At 36.9% G+C, this 21898-nt stretch overlaps 1 protein-coding gene across 4 annotated transcripts in view; it reads right to left on the bottom strand.

Annotated features, from left to right (window-relative positions):
* rapgef1a (Rap guanine nucleotide exchange factor (GEF) 1a) overlaps window positions 1-21539 on the bottom strand; it is a 28949-nt gene extending 7410 nt beyond the window's left edge. Inside the window, exons 1-12 of one of the 4 annotated variants that reach the window (XM_079638891.1) lie at window positions 21279-21539; window positions 15793-15938; window positions 15478-15656; window positions 15213-15369; window positions 14967-15055; window positions 14719-14871; window positions 10607-10727; window positions 9529-9709; window positions 9046-9429; window positions 6051-6247; window positions 4388-4552; window positions 824-916 (exon numbers count right to left, since the gene is read on the bottom strand). In XM_079638891.1, the coding sequence (XP_079495017.1) occupies window positions 824-916; window positions 4388-4552; window positions 6051-6247; window positions 9046-9429; window positions 9529-9709; window positions 10607-10727; window positions 14719-14871; window positions 14967-15055; window positions 15213-15369; window positions 15478-15656; window positions 15793-15938; window positions 21279-21306 (1893 nt within the window). In that variant the 5' untranslated portion in view covers window positions 21307-21539. The remainder of the gene's footprint in view (window positions 1-823; window positions 917-4387; window positions 4553-6050; window positions 6248-9045; window positions 9430-9528; window positions 9710-10606; window positions 10728-14718; window positions 14872-14966; window positions 15056-15212; window positions 15370-15477; window positions 15657-15792; window positions 15939-21278) is intronic. The other 3 variants (XM_079638892.1, XM_079638893.1, XM_079638894.1) reach the window with 3 other exon arrangements.
* Window positions 21540-21898: the final 359 nt, after the last annotated feature.

Raw genomic sequence — 21898 nt, 5'->3', positions numbered from 1 at the left:
TTTCACTCTAAAAAATGCTGGGTTGTTTCAACCCAATTTTGGGTAAAATATGGACAAACCCAAACGTTGGGTTAAAAATGTAATGTAAAAATGTAACCCAACGGCTGGGTTTGTCCATATTTTACCCAAAATTGGGTTGAAACAACCCAGCATTTTTTAGAGTGTTGTAAATGTTTACATATTCTGTTTTTTTAAGTCATGCCATAATTCAAGGTCAATGTCAAATTACATATCGCAGAAATGTAATGCTGATGTGACTAACATTATAACTCCGCTTTCTGTAACATTGGGCGTCCTACTTCGGGATGAATCCGATGATCTGTTAAGAGGTTTAATAACTACTGCTTAAATTGCAGGTTTTATTTTTGAAAAGCACACTATCATCAAATCAACAATTCCTCTTTTCAGTTCTTGAATTCTACCAGAGAAACTCGATTTCCCAACAATGTCTGCATACAAAGTCATCTAAAATTAGCTTTTTTTGCTTCTTTTTTTGTCCATACTACATGCTAAATCCTGCACGGTCACAAAAAGACATTTCAAATCTAGCAATATAGAGCAGAATTTTGAACCAATTAAATTTAACCGTGGGCAGGGCCACCCAGCACAGTGCGATATTGACAAACATGGCTGGTTAAGACAAAACTTAGATTAACATGCAAGAGATTTCTTGTCGGTTGCTTTTGGACACTTGTGTCTTGTCAGCAAATTTACAATCAACCAGTTGCATGATGCAAAGCCAAGCATTACCGCCACAAACAGCACAAGCGCAGCATGAAGGAACCAGCATGTCGGTTGCAACCGCTGACATGCTGTTACTTACTCCATTGGAGAGAGTCACATCTCCATTGGCTTGGTTGGATGAATACAGATTGACGTATTCACCCTCCCCACCTTCATCATTAGCACTTTCGCTCTACAGGAAAACAAGAGGGAGGACAGCACAAGCATTGGCAGGCGTCAAGGTGAGTAAAGGTGTGGTTTGGAGCTGATGCTCACAAGGCTGAAGAACAGCTGAAATAAACTCTCAGAGGGAGCCACTATTGTTTTGGTGGGCCTGAAATCAAAGGACACTTATAGCAAAGCAAGGTACTGCATGACAGGTGCCTGGAAACTTGGCAAGAGGCTGTGCATTAGAGTGATATTACTATATGAAGTTGGAGACATCAAATGTTCAATATACGATCACATTTATTCATAACTATCACAATAAACAATTCTTCCAACAAATAATATCGTTTATAATCCTAACACAGTGTAGCAAGCTATTTATGCAATAAAACTCAATTGCTTCCATTATAATCCGCATTGCTGCCTGTGTATTGTGTATTGACGTCAGACTCGTCTTGAGCCGACATAATAATCATCAATTATGATGCGAGCCGTCCAGTTTCCTGTCACAACAAACTGCAGGCTTCCAGTGTTGAGTCCACCAGAGTTCATATTTTCTCTAACAATTTGGTGTAGATTACAATTTTATTCAGTTTGTTTTCGTTTAATTCAATTTGATTCCGTTTAATTCAATTCCATTATTGCAGTAGTTACTCATTATTATGTTTTTGATATAGTGGATTTACTGGATAGTGGATATAGTGGATTCAGAAGTGAAAATATTTTAAATGCAAGCTAAAAATCAATTTACTTTAGCATTTAACAAGCAATTTTTTGAAGCATTATATGTATTGTTTTCATACATGTTCTTTTAACTACTTCGTTTTAATATCCATATTTTGTTATGCATTTCACTGTATGCACATTCATTTTATCTTATTTTATTATTATGTGTTTCATCTTTTGCATCAATTATGGATTTTATTTTTAATCTTACTGTATGTTATAATTATGGTATCTTAAAAAAGCTTTTTGTAATGCTGTTTTGTATAGGACTTTAAGCTGCATTTATTATATGAAAGGTGCTATACAAATACATTTTTGATTATTATTACTATATTATTATAAATAATTGTATTGTGTCATGAATGAAAATATATTGGTAGAATTATTCTAATTGTAATATTTATTATAATATTATAACACGATTTAAAGAATTAATAATAATAATCTAATTATATTAAAATAATAATAAAACAGTAACAATAAAATAAAAAAATGAAACAAAACTACTATTATTGTCATCATCATGAAGTATATATAAAAATGTAATCTCATAACTGATCCATTGAATCATTGCCACTCAGATATATACAGCTCTGGACATTTATAGATATGTGTTTGGGTAAAATTAACATTTTTATTTTATTCTATAAACTACTGACATTTCTCCCATATTCCAAATAAAAATATTGTCATTTAGAGCATTTATTTGCAGAAATCGACAACTGGTCAACATAACAAATAAGATGCAGTGTTGTCAGACCTTGAATAATGGAATGAAAATACGTTTATATTAATTTTTAAACACAATACTAATGTTTTAACTTAGGAAGAGTTCAGAAATCAATATTTGGTGGAATAACTCTGATATTTCATCATAGCTTTCATGCGTCCTGGTCTTTCACATTGATGTCGGGTGACTTTATGCCACTCCTGGTGCAAAAATTCAAGCAGCTCGGCTTTGTTTGATGGCTTGTGACCATCCATCTTCCTCTTGATCACATTCCAGAGGTTTTCAATGCGGTTCAGGTCAGGAGATTGGGCTGGCCATGACAGAGTCTTCATCAGCTGGTCCTCCATCCACACCTTGATTGACCTGGCTGTGTGGCATGGAGCATTATCCTGCAGGAAAGACCAATCCTCAGAGTTCTTCCTGGACAACCTTGTACGTGGCTTGATTCATGCGTCCTTCACAAGTATCCTCCACCAAATTTCACAGTGGGTGCGAGACACTGTGGCTTGTAGGCCTCTCCAGGTCTCCGTCTAACCATTAGACGACCAGGTGTTGGACAAAACTGGAAATTGGATTCATCAGAGAAGATGACCTTACTCGTCCAGTCCTCTACAGTCCAATCCTTATGTCCTTTTGCAAACCTCAGTCTGGCTCTTCTTTGCTTCTCATTGATGAAGGGCTTTTTTCTAGCTTTGCACGACTTCAGCCCTGCCATTTGGACCCTGTTCCTCGCCGTGCACTTCACCCCAACTGCTGTTTTCCAATCTTTTTGTAGGTCACTTAATGTCATCCTACAGTTGTTGAGTGACATTCGAATGAGTTGGCGGTCATCCCGGGCAGTGGAGAGTCGTTTACGCCCTCTGCCGGTCTGTAGCTTTGTTGTCCTCAATGTCTGTAGCTTAACCTTGGCAGCTTGACCTTGAACCGCCGATTTTGAAATTTTAAGGATGCAAGCAACCCGACGCACACTGTATTCCTCTGCCAGTAAAGCCAGAATTTAACCCTTCTTTTCCTAACTCAAAACCTTCCTTTTCAACACTTTTGGCATAGTCAATAGTTATTTTTTGATTCCAATTACTTTTGAGGTACTACTAGCACTGTTTTTGCCATCCAGCTGGTCCTATTGCAAGAGGATAGTGATGACCACAGCAGTTTTTTAATACTTTTCCTCAGTAGAATGAGGTGTGCCTGTGTTGGAATTCAACAGACACTGAAATGAAATGGCTGCCATACATGTAGAGATACTGATTTAAGAAAAAATTGCTGTGGTCTTAATTTTTTCGAGAGCTTTATACTACAAATATATGGTACACAGAGAACCAGCTATCAACCTTAAAACAGATCACCTATATTTAGTAGTCGCTTTTCCAATAAGAGGTATTGAAAAGAGTTCCCTGTCGTTCAGTAGAGGATACAGCTCAGCAGACAACATCATAACAGGCAACTCAGTCACCTAACAGCTGGAAACCCAACGGGTCCCTGCGGGATGATGCGTGTTTAACCTCAGCTTTTCCGCAGGTCACAGTTGCAGGACCCCCGCGTGGTACATGCCTTTGACTCTTGCGATCTTTAGATCACCGCCACTGAAGACTAGAGGCGTGGGGGGTATCACTGAACCCTAACGAGGCAGTGCCACCATTAATTGAGGCGGTGAACTATTCATTGCCTACAGGCTACAGCACCTGTGATTCATGTGAGCTATTATGAACATGTTTCCTCTTGTAGCCGCAGGCACACACGCCTACACAGAGTCAATAATTAGACAATCAGCAGTGTTTGCATGTTTGTGCTACTTCTCAGCATGTGAGGATGAACTGAAAAACTACAGAATCATAACTGCAGTGATTGCAAGGCTGTGCCATAGAATTAAACCTCTACAATTGGTTCCTGAAACCTAAACTTACCAAAAACATCAACACTAGTCTTTTGCTGCAATGCAAGCATTGCTGTTTCTTTTATATTAAGAAGATATAGACTTTATTAGTTACAAGAAGACAAGGAAAACATGTTAGAGGCCAGCGAAAGGCAGCCGGGACTCACCGTAGTGACAGGCAGCGAGCCCTGGCGGTTCAGAGAGGAGTTAGATGCGGAAAGGCTGAGAGCGGTTTCTGTCTCACCAGGGCCAGGCCCGGACGCACACTGCTGCAGCTGACATGACAGAGAGGAGGAAGAGGAGGAGGAAGGAGACGCAGAGTGTGAGGAAGCCTAAGAGGGAAGAGAAGAGTGGAGGAAGGAAGAGAAAAAAGGCCAGAGATTCATGCACAGCGTAGATTTCTGAGCAGATGTGAGCTGAATGGAGAAAAAGACCTTAGTCAGGAGTAGAAACGTGACGCAAGAAATATTAAATGTGACGCAAATGAAACGTTTTAAAACATGGTTTGTGAAAATTAGACGTGACCCAAGACCTTAAAGTCCTATCTGGAAGTTATTTTCATCAACTCAGACTAAAAGTCTACTGTGCAGCAGGAAAGAGCAACGTTATGTGAAATAATTGACTTGTGAAAGTGTAAAATATTAAGAGACAAAGGATTCTACTTTTTGCCTGGTAACTGCTTGTGCTTACTAATCAGAGTGTGGGAACAAAAACAGGGAATTACTAAGACTAAAAGCTCAAATAAATGGCTAAACTTGTGGATAATATAGCTACTAGCACTTAAGGTTACTTTATACCTGAGCTCAAAGCTCTAAGCAACACACCTTGGTGAATCCTTCTGCTCAGTCACGTGGAATGAGAGAAAAAACAGTGGAAACCGAGTCAAATGAAATGAGGTAGATGGGTTAGCAAGACAAGAATGAGAACAAAAGCAAGAATAGCACAAAACATTAAAACAGTTGTTTTCCTTGCTTTAAAAGGCAATTTGGAAGCCATGAAAATCATGTACTATGTATATATATAGAATTTGACCCCATTTCTAACCATATAACATTTTTTTTTCTCCCTTGCGGCTCACTTATAAACATAAGTACAACATAATATAAACTTGATAAAAAAATATTTTTGCAACAAAACATTCATGTCCATTCTCTAACCCTTGAGTTTAACAACCATTTATGTTGTGCCTTCAAGACTTCCATGTAAATTCCCTCTTTACATGTGAAAGTAGATACAGTGTTGCTGCCTCTTTTCAAGTTTTCAAATCTTCTGGTAGGTCCTGTACACATTTGATTAGTTTTGACATAAAAACGTCCCATCCTTCAAAAACAGCCTCTTTATAAAACTGCATTACAGGATCAAAAAAACAAAACAAGTTTCTGTTCTCGAATGGGTCACAAAAATGACCAGGGACCTTGTTAAAAATAAACTTCAGTCGATTGTTTCTAACGCTTGAACGCTAAAAAAAGAGCGGCATGTGCTACACACAGCAAGGAACGGTGCAAGATTTGAAGGAAGTTACCACATTTGAGTTGTTCCTCTCAGGCTATAGCTGAATAAACAGACATGTTCACGCAACACACAATGAGGAAATAGATGATGCGGATCGCCTTGGGCAACACTTGAACTTCACTTAGACCAACAGAGGATGAATACACTTGAATACTGTGCCATAAGCAACTTGATACAAGTAATACTCTGACGCTATGGGAAACATAATACCTCTACCATTGTGATTAACGGTGACTGTCAGTAGGAAGGAAAACATTGCACAACATCTAGGGAGGGTGAGAATGAGACGGCGTGTGTGGGCAGTGATCTAGCTCTCACCAGTTGTCTCTGTTTGGGTGGCAGCGCTGGTGGAGGGAGGGTCTCGTCACTGCTGCTGAACGAGTCGCTGAGGCCATACACTTCCTGAAAGCGCTTCCTATTGCGCTGCTCATAAATGCTTTCGCTCTGCGGCGTCTGGTAGAAGACGGAAGGCAGCGGCTCGGAATAGTCCTCCATAAACTGCATGTACTTCAGGACTGCGGGTAGACGAGGCAAAAAGTACATAGGTTACATTAACACGCAGGTGCTAAATGCAAGTACATGCATTAATAGGGCAAGGGTTAGGATGCCAAGAGGCTCTGAGATTGTGAGAAGCTGAGAGAGTGTGACACTTCACACTTTACCTCACAAGTCATTCATGGTGTGTGTTCAGCATTCTGTTCGGTTTATTCTGAAGTTAATCGGAATTTGGCCATGTTGTATGCGTTATGTAAATGAATACTGATGATTTCAATATTCTGATAACTAGAATGAACCTGGATAAAACAGTAGGCATTTGCATGTATTCATCAAAATTAAATGAAGTCTTAAAATAAGACTCAGCATTTTAGAATGATTTCTGAAGGATCATGTGACACTGAAAGACTGGAGTAATGATGCTGAAAATTCAGCTTTGCCATTACAGGATTAAATGGAATTTTAAACACATTTATTCACATAGAAAACAGTTATTTAAAATTGTATTAATATTTCACAACATTACTGTTTTTACTGTATTTTTTGATTAAATAAATGCAACCATGTTGAGCATAAGAGACTTCTTTTAAAACATTAATAAATCTTACTGACCACAAACATTTGAAAGGTAGTGTATATAATAAAATATTAATTAAAATTATTTGATTAATCGTAATATTACTATACTAAAACTACTTTAATATTAATTTGAACATTTATTTATTTTTTACATATATTTATTTATATTTGAATTCATTTATATTCAAATAAATATGCAGATGGGCAAAAGCATCTTGATTCTTGGCCAATATTTTTTAATACATACAGTAGTAGGTGCATCTCCTACGTGGAATATGACAGTTATCAAAAGGCTTGAACACAATTAGACATAAACAGTCACTGTAATTTAAATCAATTTTAAAAGAGAAAAATTATATCCTCTGTGTGGACTCACATAAACTCTTGTGTCAAGCCATGCGGTTCATGCGTGAATTACAGTATGACATGATTCAAAAACCCCTCCCCTCCAAACAAGAGTCTTTTAGCAAGAGCTCATTTCCTGCCGGCTTGGGTGAGGCCTTGAACTGTATTCAGCCATAGATTTCTTCAACAAAGGCATTATTCCATCTGACCCCAAACTAAAGGTGACATCACTGTTTCCCAACACTGAGGGGCTTTACAGAGAAAAACGCGTGAAAAACTGGCTTTGCCATACTGCGTCACACATTGCACACATTACACAAGGAATTAGTGACCTGTGAAAACGGCTTAGTCTGGAGAAAAACAGAAAAGCCAGGGCTAAAACTACTTGTTTGGTCGTAGTACTTGAAAATGTTGTTTTAAAGTCGGCATGAAAAGAAAAATCACACTATTTTCTAAATTCATGTTACTAATCTTAATGTGATTGATTCAAGTGTGCATATGATTCATCTTTTCAGTTTTTTTTTACCTAATAATTTCTTTTTGCTGATGTATGCCAGACTTTGTCCATAAACCCCGCCCCTTTCTTACAACTGACTGCAAGCTTGCCTTCATATCCATCTAATCAACAACTCTGATAGATTTTTTTTTTTTTTTTTTTTTTTTTTTTACAATAATCCGCTTCACTGGATGTACATCACAACACGGAAGAGAAGATCTATCTTGACTTTGAAATTTTTATACTACTTGGAATAAAATACTACAAAAGATAATTGTGAATTTTATCACACAATTCTGACTTTATAACTAGCAATTGCGAGAAAATAATCAGAATTGTGAGATATAAACTTGCAATTAGCTTTTTATTTTTTATTCAGTGGCGGAAACAAGCTTCCATATGAATGATGTTTCTGTTTTTTATTTAATTTTTTATAATTATTATTTTTTTATTATTCATATTTTCACTGAAGGGAATCTTCAGTTTTAGGTTTCCTTTAAAACATTCCTTTTATTCTTTTCCAGCACCTTCAGAAATTTGTTTTCCACCTCAATCAAATTAAATATTTTATGTTAGTTTAGTAAAATTTAGTTAGCTGTTTTTGCCTTTGTTTTGGACAGGACAATCCAGAGAATTGACAGGAAGCAAAGAGGGAGAGTAGAAGGGGATGTGATTGGTAATAGAGGATGGATACCCGACCCGAGCCCGACGGGACCCGACGGGACCCGCCGGTACCCGACGGGCCGGGCCGGGTTCGGACAGATATTTAGAAATGATGTTCGGGTTCGGGTCGGGCTCGGTCACATCAGCGCGATAAGGCATTTAACATTTTAAATTTAAAACAGCTTATTATGTAGGTAGGCGATGTGCCTGATGCTTTCACTTGATGCAAACGTTCGTTTTTGTGATTAAATACATGTAAAATATTACCATAACATCCGTCTTCCTGTGTGTGGACATTTGTTTATGTAGCCGTGACAACGAAACGCGTGCATAATGTGCACGCGCCAGGTGTTAAGAGCGCTTGTTGCTCCGCGCGCTGATGCGCTTGTCCTGTTGACATTTCCGATTACCTTCCTACAGTTGCTTAATAAAAGCTGGCTTTCCACACAAACAAACGTACAATTGTCATTAGTATGAGAAAAAAATGGGATTTTAACTGTCGGGCTCGGGTCGGGCTCGAACATAAATATCTTTATGCCTGTCGGGCTCGGGTCGGGTTCGGTTACTGCTCTGTCGGACGCAGGCCGGGCTCGGACTGAAAAATTCGGCCCGATCCGCACTCTAATTGGTAAAGGACCAAAATACCAGACGCATCTGCGCAACAATGTCAGAGCGGTTCCACAACCCAGTGATCTGCTACCCTCCCAACAGCACACCTGAATTCCTCATACTCACTATGCCGACTCTTCTTCTCCGGCAGGGGTGGAGGGCTCAGAGGGATCTGTGTGTTCTCAGCGGGGCCGAAGTTTCCCATGAATTCTCCAGGGTTCGAGGGTGGCATCGAAGCGAAGAGGGGGAAGGGTGGGGTCTGCATGTCTTCATCTGAAACATTGTCATATTGAGAGTACAGTCGTTCCACCTGAGGCGGAGGGGGTCGCCGTTCCTTCTTCGGGAGAGCGGGTGGTATCAACTGAAACTGAACAGGGGAGGAGGATAATTCGTGGTGAGACTCGGGGAGCGGGCTCAGACAACCCCCTGTGTGTGCGGGAGGGATCTGGTCAATGCTAGACAGGTCCTGATGCAGGAAGTCATAGTCAGGGTCGTAGCTCTCTGCTGTGTCTAAGTAAGCAAGGGGACAACTCCATCAGTATATAACTCCATCAGCCTGACAGGCTACTGTTTCAAAGTAGCTTTCCCAATCATGATTTAAACACTCACCTAGAGTCTCACAGCTGGTGTTACGAGAGCACTGACCACTGTCCTGCTCCAAAGAGGACAGCTGTTCATCTGACCTGCTCAATATGCCGATGCTGCCACATGGGGACAGTCGTGGCGATTCCCCTCCATAGGAGTGACTACCTCCTGAAAAACGCCTTTGTAAAGCATCTGCCTCATATTCCTTTAGGTGAAAATAAGAACAGTTAACCTCAAGATACAGTCGAACATTATTCCCGACTGATATTCATTTATTTAATCACCCTCATGATGTTCCAAACCTGCATGACTTTTTTATTTCCATACAACAAAAAAGATGATATTTTGAATTGTTTCAGTGCCTTTTATATCCATAAAATGAAAGTTATTGGAGTCCAATGTTGTTTTAGAGCCAAGTGAACAAAATAGTTTGAAAACATTCTTCAAAATATCTTATTTGTTTTACAGATAATTAGGACAAGTAATTCATTTTCATTTTTGGGTAGGAAGTCATCCAAGCTACTGACAACCAAGTGACCTTTCATTTCTTTGCATTGATTTTCTATTAGATTTGACATTTTTCACACACAGAAAAAAAGACATTTAAAATTCTGATTTGTGATTTTGTACTATTCTATTGTACTAAAATTAAATAGAAAATAAATAAATAAAATAATATTTTCATTATAATTTTATTTGATTTAGTAAGATTAGTAGGAGCAAGCTAGTCTGGAATATAATGTTGGTTGATAATTATTGATAAACCATTGATTTTTTTCATTTTTTATCCATACAATAAAAATCAGTTAAGTGCAATGCTGTTTTAGACCCTAATGACTTAAATTTTATTGGCAAAAACAATTGAAATGTCCTTTGACATTTGTTTTGTGCTCCATGATGGCATTAGGATGAGTGAATTACAGATTTTTTTTTTTTGGTGAACTATTCCTTAAAAAGTTGTCCTTGCTACTGACAACTGAGTGATCTTTCATTGCACAAAACTTCAGATTAATTCTGAGTGGTTTCTACAGAACACATTTGGGACACTTTCATTTAAGGTTCTTAAGTAGGTTGGAGCACCAAGGGAACACCAAAATCTCACCTGTCGAAAGATACCAATAGGAAGACTTGATCCACTTGTGGTACGACTCATTGGCGCAACCACAGCAATCCTCGTGGGAGACGGTGCCGACTGACGCTTCTTCGGGGGGAGAGCCGGTGGACTGCAAAGGGAGAGTTTGTTTAGCCAATGCTAGTGTCAAACAGATTAACTATAGTTATAGTTCAACCATATTAAAAAGTCGCATACAAGCTGTCAATCAAGAAACCTACAGACACATTCTGGGCTATGAAAGTCTCTGCAACCAATCCCAAGCAACCAGGAACATTTTTGCAAAGCGACAGTGGAATCCAGCTCTAGAACCACAAACCGCAACTTTATAAATCAGCCATTCAGTCAGTCTGGTTAGTTGCTCTGTCGCCCCAAAACAGCTGCTAACGGTGATGTCATACAGAAGAGCAACTAGCAGAAGAACTGACTCATAGTGAATGTAGAGCATGTCTGGCTGACATTTACAAACAGCGATTATCTGCTGATTAACCAGTCTTAACATGCCAGGTCAGACAGATTTCATTAAAGTATTAAATTGTTGCACCAGACGAGAGGCTTGAAAGGCGATTAAATAAGGTTCTCGCTATGAAAAGAAAACTATAAAACACCTGGAAGATCTGTCGTAGTCCTAACATGGTCATTTATTTTAACAGTCTGACTGATGTAAACTAACACAGGGCTGCTGGTAAAGGGATGAGACACCTCGGCTGGGAGCCGAGGGACTGTTGGCCATGAAAGCATCTACATGCCATTTCATTGAGCTAACTGTGCTTCTGGGATATTAGGACTGCAACGACAACTGAAAACACACAATAGCGAATTTCCTTATTAATCAGGTTGTTGAACTACGCATGAACAACTTCATCAGAGACTGCTTGCAGTCATGAAAGAATAAGGTTTCATTTGTTAATATTAGTTACATGAACAAAACTTCTACAGCATTTAATATTTGTCTACATAAGATCAAAATTCCAGTTTTTTTTCCAAGAAAAAAAACTATTTTCTTTATATACAGTAAGCTATTAAAGTTGTTATTAAACATTCATATAAATATTATCAAATTAACTTGATGACAGGGTATTTCTCAATGAAGTAAACATTGCATCTAGATTTCCCATTAATTATTCAAGTGAACAAACTACAGCAGAGAGTAGCCATTTTCTTTGCTGCCTTATTTATATTAAAGGGTAAGTTAAGCCATAAATTAAAATTTATGTCATTAATTGCTCACCCTCATGTCGTTCCAAACCGGTATGAATTTTGTTTATTCTGAACACGAATGAAGATATTTTAAATGAAATCTGAGAGCTTTCCTCTATTGGCAGCCTATGCAACTAGTCTGAAAAACTAGGCCCAGAAAGGTAGTAAAGACATCATAAAAGTAATCCAGAGTCACATAATGTATTTACTACCTTTCTGGGGCTTGAAAGAGGTAACAAACCCTTTAACAATTAACATTTTATGGGGGGGGTGGGGGGTGGGGGGGGTAATGTATGTAATATATGTACACATATGAAATATACATATATTAAATATATCCACATATATAAGATATATATGCCCATATATAAAACCTATTAGAACATGGAACAGTTGACATAAAACCAGCACATTTATTTTATGTATGTATAATAGTGTTTTTTTATATACATGTCACATATATAATTATCAGTTTCCAAATAGAATTTGTGTAGTACTTGTTTTGTTTTTATGAGCTGGTCAAGAAGAGGTAAAATAATAATAAATAGTACATTTTATTTATAAAAGATTCGAAAGTGAGATAGAAATTGAAAGGAAATGTGGATATGTAGACTTGATCTGTAGACTTGAAATAAATAGTTAAATAGTGAATAGTTTGGCATATATAAATTAAACATATTATCGGTGACATATATGGTCAAAACATACAGTATTATATAAATAATAATCATATACATCATATTAAGATATGTCAATATACTAATTTAATATGGGAAATTTATATATGTTAAAAACCTATATCAACATATATGTAGAGATATGTATATATGTGATACCAATATATTGTCTTATATTTAGCATAATGACGGCATCACTAGCGATATAGGGACATTTATGTCATATATTACATTTCTGTATGGGGTACCACAGCAGAGAGAAGATTTGGAACGGCATGAGGATGAGTAAATGTCAATGATGACAGAATTTACAATTATGTGTGAATTAACTCTTTTAAATACCAAGCTGACTTTAAATTATAGACAAAAAACACCAGGCTGCTCAGTGAACAGACCAGTTGGTAGGCTAAACTTGGCATCTCCAACAAAAAGCTCATCTATCGGAAACACAGACTTGTTGGAAGGCTGGAAACCCGCCAAAAAGATGGAAATGCCAGGAAATAATTCAGAGTACAAAGCGAACTCTCTTTATTGCCAGCAGCACAACTTAATCCTCTACTGTCTAGACTTGGTATCAGAATATCCCTTCTTGCACCCTCTCTTTCTTGTCTCTTTCAGTCGACAGAGGAGAGCTGACACTCTAAAGATCATTTCTCAGAAAACAGCCCATATGTCAATGACTTTCTGCCAGAGGAAGCCGGGGCTTTACTGCTGCACCCAAAGACCTGAATTCTCAAGAATACCACTATTTATATCTCTCTTTCACACCTTTTCTTTTAGGCTTCCCGCAAACCGTGATGGGTCTGTGCAATCATCTGTAGCTAAACACAGCGCTTAAAACACGACATGCAGTTGCAAACCACATCACCTGTGGTACCTAGATGTTTACAGCATGTAATCCAGATAAGATTGCACGTTAAGATAACACAGCCCATTTCACATTTCCTCTTATAAACTGTTCCCCGTGTGCAGTATCACCTTTCATATAATCACACTTATGTTTGTTTCACTCCATGAAACTTGTAAACTAAATAAACACCCATTTCTATGATAGCGCATACAACAGGGCCATGACCTTTTCTGTTGTATTTTCTGTATTTTTTTTTAAACTGGGGAACTCCGTTTAAAACCCAGATGTGTGATGTTATAATATCCTAGTGATACATTTAAAAATTAATTAAATTAAATGGAAAAACAAACAAAAAATATTTTAATTACATGTATATTTTAAACATTAAAAAAAACGAATATTTTTATAATAAATTTAAAACAAATGTGTAACAAGGTTTCAGATTTTGCCCAGTAAGTTTAGTAGGAGACAGCTAGTTTAGGGCAGAATGTTGGATGTCATTGGTTGTGATAAACCAACGACTGACAGCATAACAGAACACCAGAACTATTTTGCAAGTTCAACTGTTTACATTTTTTAAGAATTTATTAAGAATTTATTTTTAGAAAAAAAGTTTAACTTGCAGATAGTACTGGTGTTCTGTCTGTGATACTGATTAATTGTTCATTTTACCAACAAGCCGAAACCCATATTGTGTTTTGACCCATATATAAATTATATATATATATGTGACCCTGGACCACAAAACCAGTCACATGGGTCACAATTTTGAAATTGAGATTTATACATCATATGAAAGCTGAATAAATAAACTTTCCATTGATGTACGGTTTGTTAGGATATGACAATATTTGTCTGAGATACAACTATTTGAACAACTGGAATCTGAGGGTGCAAAAAAAATCGAAACGTTGAGAAAATCGCCTTTAAAATTGTCCATTTATGTTCGCGATTGGACTGCATTCACTCACAAAAATAAATGTTTTATATATTTACGGTAGTAAATTTACCAAATATCTTCATGGAACATGATCTTTACTTAATATCCTAATGATTTTTGGCATAAAAGAAAAAACGATAATTTCGACCCATACAATGTATTGTTGGCTATTGCCACAGATATACCCATGCGACTTGTGACTGGTTTTGTGGTCCAGGGTCATATGTATATATATATGTATATATATATCTCAGTGGTAATAATGATATTAATAATAATAACATATTCAATGCTTTTAACACCACAACTGAAAACACAAGAATTGTGTCTTTATTGCTTATAAAATGAACCATATTTGTGGATAGTCCCGGACACATAGCTGAACGCATTTCTCAGGCCACGAAGATTAAGGTTTGACTAAGCAAAGCTTTCATACCAATGTTCAGGCACTTTGAGTCCAGGTAGAGGGGGTTTAGGAGGGGCCATCTCCTCATCAGGGGCGTCGTTTGGGGTCTCTGTGGCCTCGGCTGGGGTAGGGGTCTCATTCAAGACGGTTTCCTTCGACTCAGTGATGGGGGGTTCTGGAACACTGCCATGATAAAGTGGTAAAAACGAATTACATATTTCAACATCAGCCACCTCACTTTTAAAGATAAGGCATGTTCTTTCACAAAAAGCTCTTACCGCTTTGGACTGGTGACAGGAGGCAGGGTTTTGACGGGTGTCGTAGGGGAGGGGTGCTCCTGCTTCTCAATGGCGACTTTAACCAACTCCTACAAGAAAACACAGGCATAGTCATCTTTACACACAATACCATCAACTAAGAACAAAACCCATGGCTAAATACAGCTGGATTATGGGTGGAGAATAGATGGAGATGTCAACAGACTGCAAAACAAGCCCTGACAGAGTTCTGTTGAACATTAATACCTTCACACCATCCAGCACTGCTTTGATCACAGTGGTGACAGTTGCAACTACTTCTTTATCTTCTAAATTCACCCCTTCCAGCATCACTTGGTCCGACCAGCGAATGAGGTTTGCGAGACTTTGATAGAGACGACTGAGACAGGAGGACACTCTTGAACTGCAGACGGACGGAGGGGGAAGTAAAATAAAAATGTATATGTATGACTGTTGTTTTTAAAGCTGAACAATAAACTATTCCTCTCAAGATGCTATAAAACATTTTTACCTGCTCAGTGTCTTGCCATCAAGTTGTACCAAGCTCATGATGGCCTCCAAAACTTTGCTAGCAGAACCAGGAAGCATTTCCAAGACCTTCTTGTCCACCACCATCTTGTCGATAATAGTCTTGAAATACCGCAAGGCGCTGACCACTTCTTTCTCATGCTCCTCTAATCGACTCAGACACTAAATGTGGAAGAGAATGCCGACAAAACCATCAATAAGCATATTAGCTTTCAAACTGCCTGTGTTTTCAGAAAAAAGCTTTGTTTATATAGTGAACATCCGGAAATACTTCGACGATAGTAACTTTACTTCGTACCTTGGTCACAGTCTTTTCTGGGGACTTCACGGGTTGCTCTGGTGGTGGTTTGGACTTTTTGTTTGATGGCGTCCTCTTGATTTTGGGAGAATGGAATTTGTCCTTTAGTTTCATTGTAAAGGATGTCAAGTGGGAACGCTGGGATTCTAAAGGAAAACAAAACCATTATTATGAAGAAAATGAGTGCATTTCCTTATTATATGTTATTACAACATAAACCAAGATAAACATAAATGTAATAAATATATATTGTTTCACACCTTTATCATAATATAAAGTGACATTTCACGCCTTTATCATAATATAAAGTGACATTTCACGCTACACAATGTCGTCCAGACAAAAGCAGTGTTCTTATAGTATTATGTTATAATATAATATAATAATATCATATTACAATATATTCATATTTTGAATTAGCTTTTACCTTTTAATTTTACTTAAGTTTTAGTAATTTTGTTATGTGCTTTTGTCATTTTTATTAGTTTAAAAAAAATCTAATTAGCTTTAATTTATTTTGATTTCAGGTTTAGTTTGAGTAATTTAGGTACTTCACCTAGTCTTATTTTATTTAGTTGCCAATTTATATTTTATTTTAGCTTTATTTCAATTAATTACATTTTTAATAGTTTTAGTAGCTTTCGGGTTCAATACGCTATGAGACATTAACCATATTCTGTACCTTGCGAATTCATGCGAGAGGAGACTTTTGACTTTGGGGTTTTGTGTACAGAGAAATTCTCTTTGACTACAAACTGAATTTGTCACAGTGGGTCTTACCGCTCTCTTGGAGCGCGTCGCTCTGGAACGAATTCTGGTGATGACACTATTGTGCAGGGCACAAAGCCATTTAGGGGCAATTTATCCTCACACACATTAGAGGAATGAAGCGCTCGGGGTTTGCGAGGGCGCTCTGTGAAGTTTCAAACCATACGACACAGACACAGATTATTTTTTATCAAAGCCAGAAAGAGTCCGACAAGTGAATTTAATGGAGTTTTGTCAGGATGTTCGACTCATGTGGATACTAGCTTTGAAAGTAGAGTAGATGAGCTCCCAAGTATTTAGGAGGCATAAAGAAGACAACCACATTTCAAAGATAGAAGCTTTTCTTTCTATTGAAAAGTGAGGATCAAACAGTTTGCCCGTCAGACTTTTGTTCATCTTCGGAAGACAAATGAAGATCTTTTTTGATGAAATCTGAGAGCTTTCTGTCCCTCCACTGACAGCTACACAACTGACACTTCAAAAAGTTCATAAAGAGATCGTAAAACTAATCCATATGAACTGAGCGGTTTAGTCCAAAATTTCTGAAGAGATTAGATCGCCATATGATGAACAGATTTATTAGATTTTTTAAATTCACATTTAAACATTGATCAGCGAACATAAACAGAAGCTCAACCGACCCTGCTTGACACGCGAGAACAAACCACATTCTTGCTGAAGCTCAAACGTGCTGCGTAACACGAGAATGAACCTCATTGGTTCTCGAGTGAACATGTTTGAGCTTTACCACAACTGATGTGTGAGTTGATGAATGTTTAAATGTGAATAAAAGCCTAAATTAAATCTGTTCAATTCTCATCATAAAAAGCGATCGAGTCTCTTCAGAAAATTAGGACTAAACCGCTCAATTCTTATGGATTCGTTTTACGATGTCTTTATGAAGTTTTTGAAGCATCACATTGGTAGTTCTGTAGCTGTCAATGTGGGAAAAGATCTTAATTTGTGTTCCAAAGATTAACATTTTTGGGTGAACTAGCCTAACCCTTTAAAAATTAGCCAATCCAAGGCTTTAGTTTAGTAGCCTACATCTGTACATCTACATCTGTACTAATGTAATGTACTAATTATTGCTAGTCAGATGCAGCTGGCTAGAGCGAAAAGGACATTCTCATTCCTTAAACAATCAAAAATTTGGAACTGGGTTAGACATCAAAAATATTTTAGGACTGTTTTCCTTAAAGCTGCAGTCCGTAGTTTTTCCTCTCTCGCCATCTCTGTTCGAAATCTGCAATTGCAGTTATTCACTATCAACTTTACGTGGGTTGTAACTCGGCACGGCATGGATGAATCCAATGATTTGAGGAGAATGTGCGGCTCTCAGTCATTGGTGTGGATACTGTCATTCGGAATCACAGATTATACTTTTTGGAAATATGGCCAACATAAGATTTTTCACCGGAAAATGTCATCTGAACAAGTAAGTAACATTCACTTTGTTCTGACCAACTAAGGGAAAAAAGCATTGCAGTAAATCACGCTGCTTAAATCTAACGATCGCTAATCATATCACGTCAAACCGTGCAAATTATACTTTGTTCTCAAATTGTTAATGTTATTAAAACCATCAGCATTGCGTGACTAGCCTACATTTAATGCTCTTCCGATATTTATCCCTGTTTTCACATGGGACCGGTTGACGTTTTTTTTTTCTGTAGCCACTCCGAAGTTTGAAGTCTTTTGCATTTTACAACGGGTGAATCTCCAGTTGTCACTGGTGATTGTCATTTGAACCTTTCTGGATCCGCCATTAAATTGATAAGTTTAATAATATCAAGTGCTGTGAGAAAAGGCTATAAATCTCCACCTCCAACATCCTCACACACAGTATAGCCTACTAGCCGAGACTCCTTCTTTATATGTACAGATGTGATGTAATGACGCAAAGACATGCTTGAATTTCCCGCGGAAATCCTCCATTACCACTGGAATTAAAAAACATTATTACAAGCTTACCGTTTTGAGCAAGCAGATCGTTTTGAACACTGGCTGGTTATGTACATACTTGCGCAAACATTTATTTGATAATTTTTAACCCAAAAAAGTTATGGACACTCTAGCTTTATATAAAAAGATTGTAAATTAACAATTAAATATTATTGGCAATCTGACCTCTATCGGTCAAAAACAAAAAGAGATAACAGCAGGAAAATAATCTGATACGGTTACTGAAAGATAATTAATGAGTTGAAAATTGTGCAGGACTGGAATTACCCAGAAGGATGTTAGTCTTATCGGTCACATCTGACATTAACATTAGAGCCAAGCCAACTTGCGGAATGACTGTCTAAGAAAATGCGGTGCTCTGCTAATAAAAACACAACAAACCAATAAGGCGAGAGCTTAAGCCTTTAGAGGATGTGATCTTTCCATCTGCTTCTTCATCCTCACGTAGTGAGAAGTGCCATCTACTAATTCATATCCTCTTTTTCTACATATCCTCTTCTGAAACAGACAAAGTAGTCGACCACAAGCTCTGAACAGACTTTTTTTTTCCTTTTACGCAGAAAGAACCGTCCTCAAACTCTGGCCACATCTTAACCTGAAGTTTCTACTACCAAACACAGAGGCTGGGCTTGAAATATCAGTAACAATTTACAATATGGCTCATTAGTTAACATTAGCTAACTACCTTAGTTAACAACACGAATTAAGAATGAACAATATTCTTCATCATTCATTAATCTTAGTTATTATTAATTTCAACATTTACTAATACATTATTAAAATCAAAGGTTGTATTAGTTAACATTAGTTAATGTACTGTGAACTAACATGAACAAACAATGAACAGCTGTATTTGTATTAACTAATAAATACTGTAACAAACGTTTTGCTCATTGCTAGTTCATGTTAGCAAATATGATTATTGTAAAGTGTTACCGAAATATCAATGCACAAAGCTTTATTACAGTAAAATGTTCTAGTAAAACCTGTTTTTAGACAGGTTAAATTTGTACTGCAATTTTTGCATTGATTTTATATGTTCTTTTTGGTTTTATCTTACAAAGCAATCACTCTAAATAAAACAGATTTGTGCAAAGTTGCAATCCACAACAGTTATATATTTAAATGATAAAAAACGAAGAAAGATGAAGATGAAAATATTGTTAGCATGACCTGATAAACTTGAAAAGAGCAAAGAAACTTCCCCTTTCAGTTTCTGATTCTTACTGAAACCAAATAATGCAAACATCTCTACCAGCTAAAACAAGTGCAGTTCAAGAGATAGGCCTATGACTGAAACCAGAAGACATTGGCCAACATCCTCCTACGCAAACAAGAGTCTACATTTGTGGGCCATTTAGAGATGAACAACTGAACTTCTGACAAGAAGTTCACAAGTGATTCAAATTTCTCTGAACCCTCACAGAAAGGAAGTGACAATGCTGGCAACCTCACAGGCTAGTTAACAGATATATTGCCTTATTCATAAAAACATTCAGTCACTGAATGCAACAGGATAAAATATTAAACTTGTGTTTAACAGAACAGTTTATGCACCACTATGTAATCTAGCAAGCCTAACATGAATAAAGTGATTCAAATCTTTCCAAACCAAGTTAAGGAAGTGACAATGGATACAGCCCATAAGAGTAAATTACAATTCCCCATGCACAAAAAAATAATAATAAATACATAAATATTATGCAAACCACAGATAAATGCATAAAATATAAGAGCGTTGATGCAATGGAATTATGTATTTATTTCAATATATATGCATATTGTGAATCACATGTATATAAAAAGACAACATTTCTATTGAATATTATTGAACTGGCATAGTAAATTAGACTACTCAAACTTCTCTAAAACCTCTGTGAAAGGAAGTGACAGTGGTTGTTGTTACCTGTCTGCGTAAAGTAAGCTAACAGTATCTCTCGCACGCACACACACACACACACACACACACACACACACACACACACACACACACACACACACACACACACACACACACACACACACAATAAAAATATTCAAGTTAACAGGATAGAATCTAATAACCAGAGCTGGTTATTAGTAATTAGTAATAATCTAGCTATTTGAATATATAGCCTATAAACTGTCTGTCTGTCTAACTTATCTATCAGACTGTCATTTGCCACAAGCTCGTATAAACTATAACGTTAGGAGCTTTTATACAACATAAATGAGAAATTTCGTCTGATAAAAGTTCAGATTTTTCTTTTAAATAATAATCAGTATAATTAAATATACAGACTAGTCAATTTTGTGCACAACAGACCATTAAAACACACCAAAAAACTGATACAAAATGCCAGACAGCAACACAAAAACAACTGCAACACAAACTCTACATAGATAATCAATGCTACATAACACAAACTACATCTTATAAATAAACAGCAAATAGGAGAAATATGAAAACGAGAAGTCTGATAGCTAGCTAAAATAAACAACAGCGCTGAGCAGCTCCGTCCACACCCAAATACATCTGTCTGAGACGAACTCGTAGAGACATTTATACCATATCCTTTAATAAATGTATTTAATTTCCTAAATATATAATACAGGTCATTTATATGATGTATTTGGCAATTAAAAATAAGATTAAGATAAGATGCACTGATCCTGTCAGTGGCCTTGAACCCTCGTCTGACGCTAATGCTAACGCGGCTAACTGAAGTTCATCTACACATTATTAATACATGTAAACAAATGTAAACACTCACCTTGCTTACTGTCTATTTTTCCAGACATTTTGGTGACAGTAAGTGAGCTGGCCACGGTTAACAATCTAAAGATGTTCGTTTCTCGCCGTTATTCCAGCATCTTAAGGAGACAGACCGGTCGGTGTGGTCCTGGTCTGTGTGTGTGTTTGGCTCTGCCTCCTCCATCCACACACACACACGCACACACACACACTCGAACACTCACACAGACAGGCCAGCAGTAGATGATGATGGTGAGTGGAAGAGTGTGATTTTTGCAGTAATGTCGCCGCCATATGGAGAGAATAAAACAGTGAGGGCTTGCAGCATAGGCAAAATTGCCTACTATTATATTATATTATATTATATTATATTATATTATATTATATTATATTATATTATATTATATTATATTATACCACTTTTGCTTACATTGCATTACAATGGCGTGTTTTATATAATATAATATAATACTAATTAATATAATATAATAATATAATATAATATAATTCAATATAATATAATATAATATAATATAATTAGTCAAAAAATTAATCGTGATTAATCGCATCCAAAATAAAAGTTTGTGTTTGCATAATATATGTGTGTGTACTGTGTATAATTATTTATATATATAAAAA

This window comes from Phoxinus phoxinus (genome assembly GCF_949152265.1).
Source record: "Phoxinus phoxinus genome assembly, chromosome: 15".
NCBI lineage: Eukaryota > Metazoa > Chordata > Actinopteri > Cypriniformes > Leuciscidae > Phoxinus > Phoxinus phoxinus.
The sequence above is the reverse complement of the archived record's forward strand: the minus strand, read 5'-3'. Positions and strand labels throughout refer to the sequence as shown.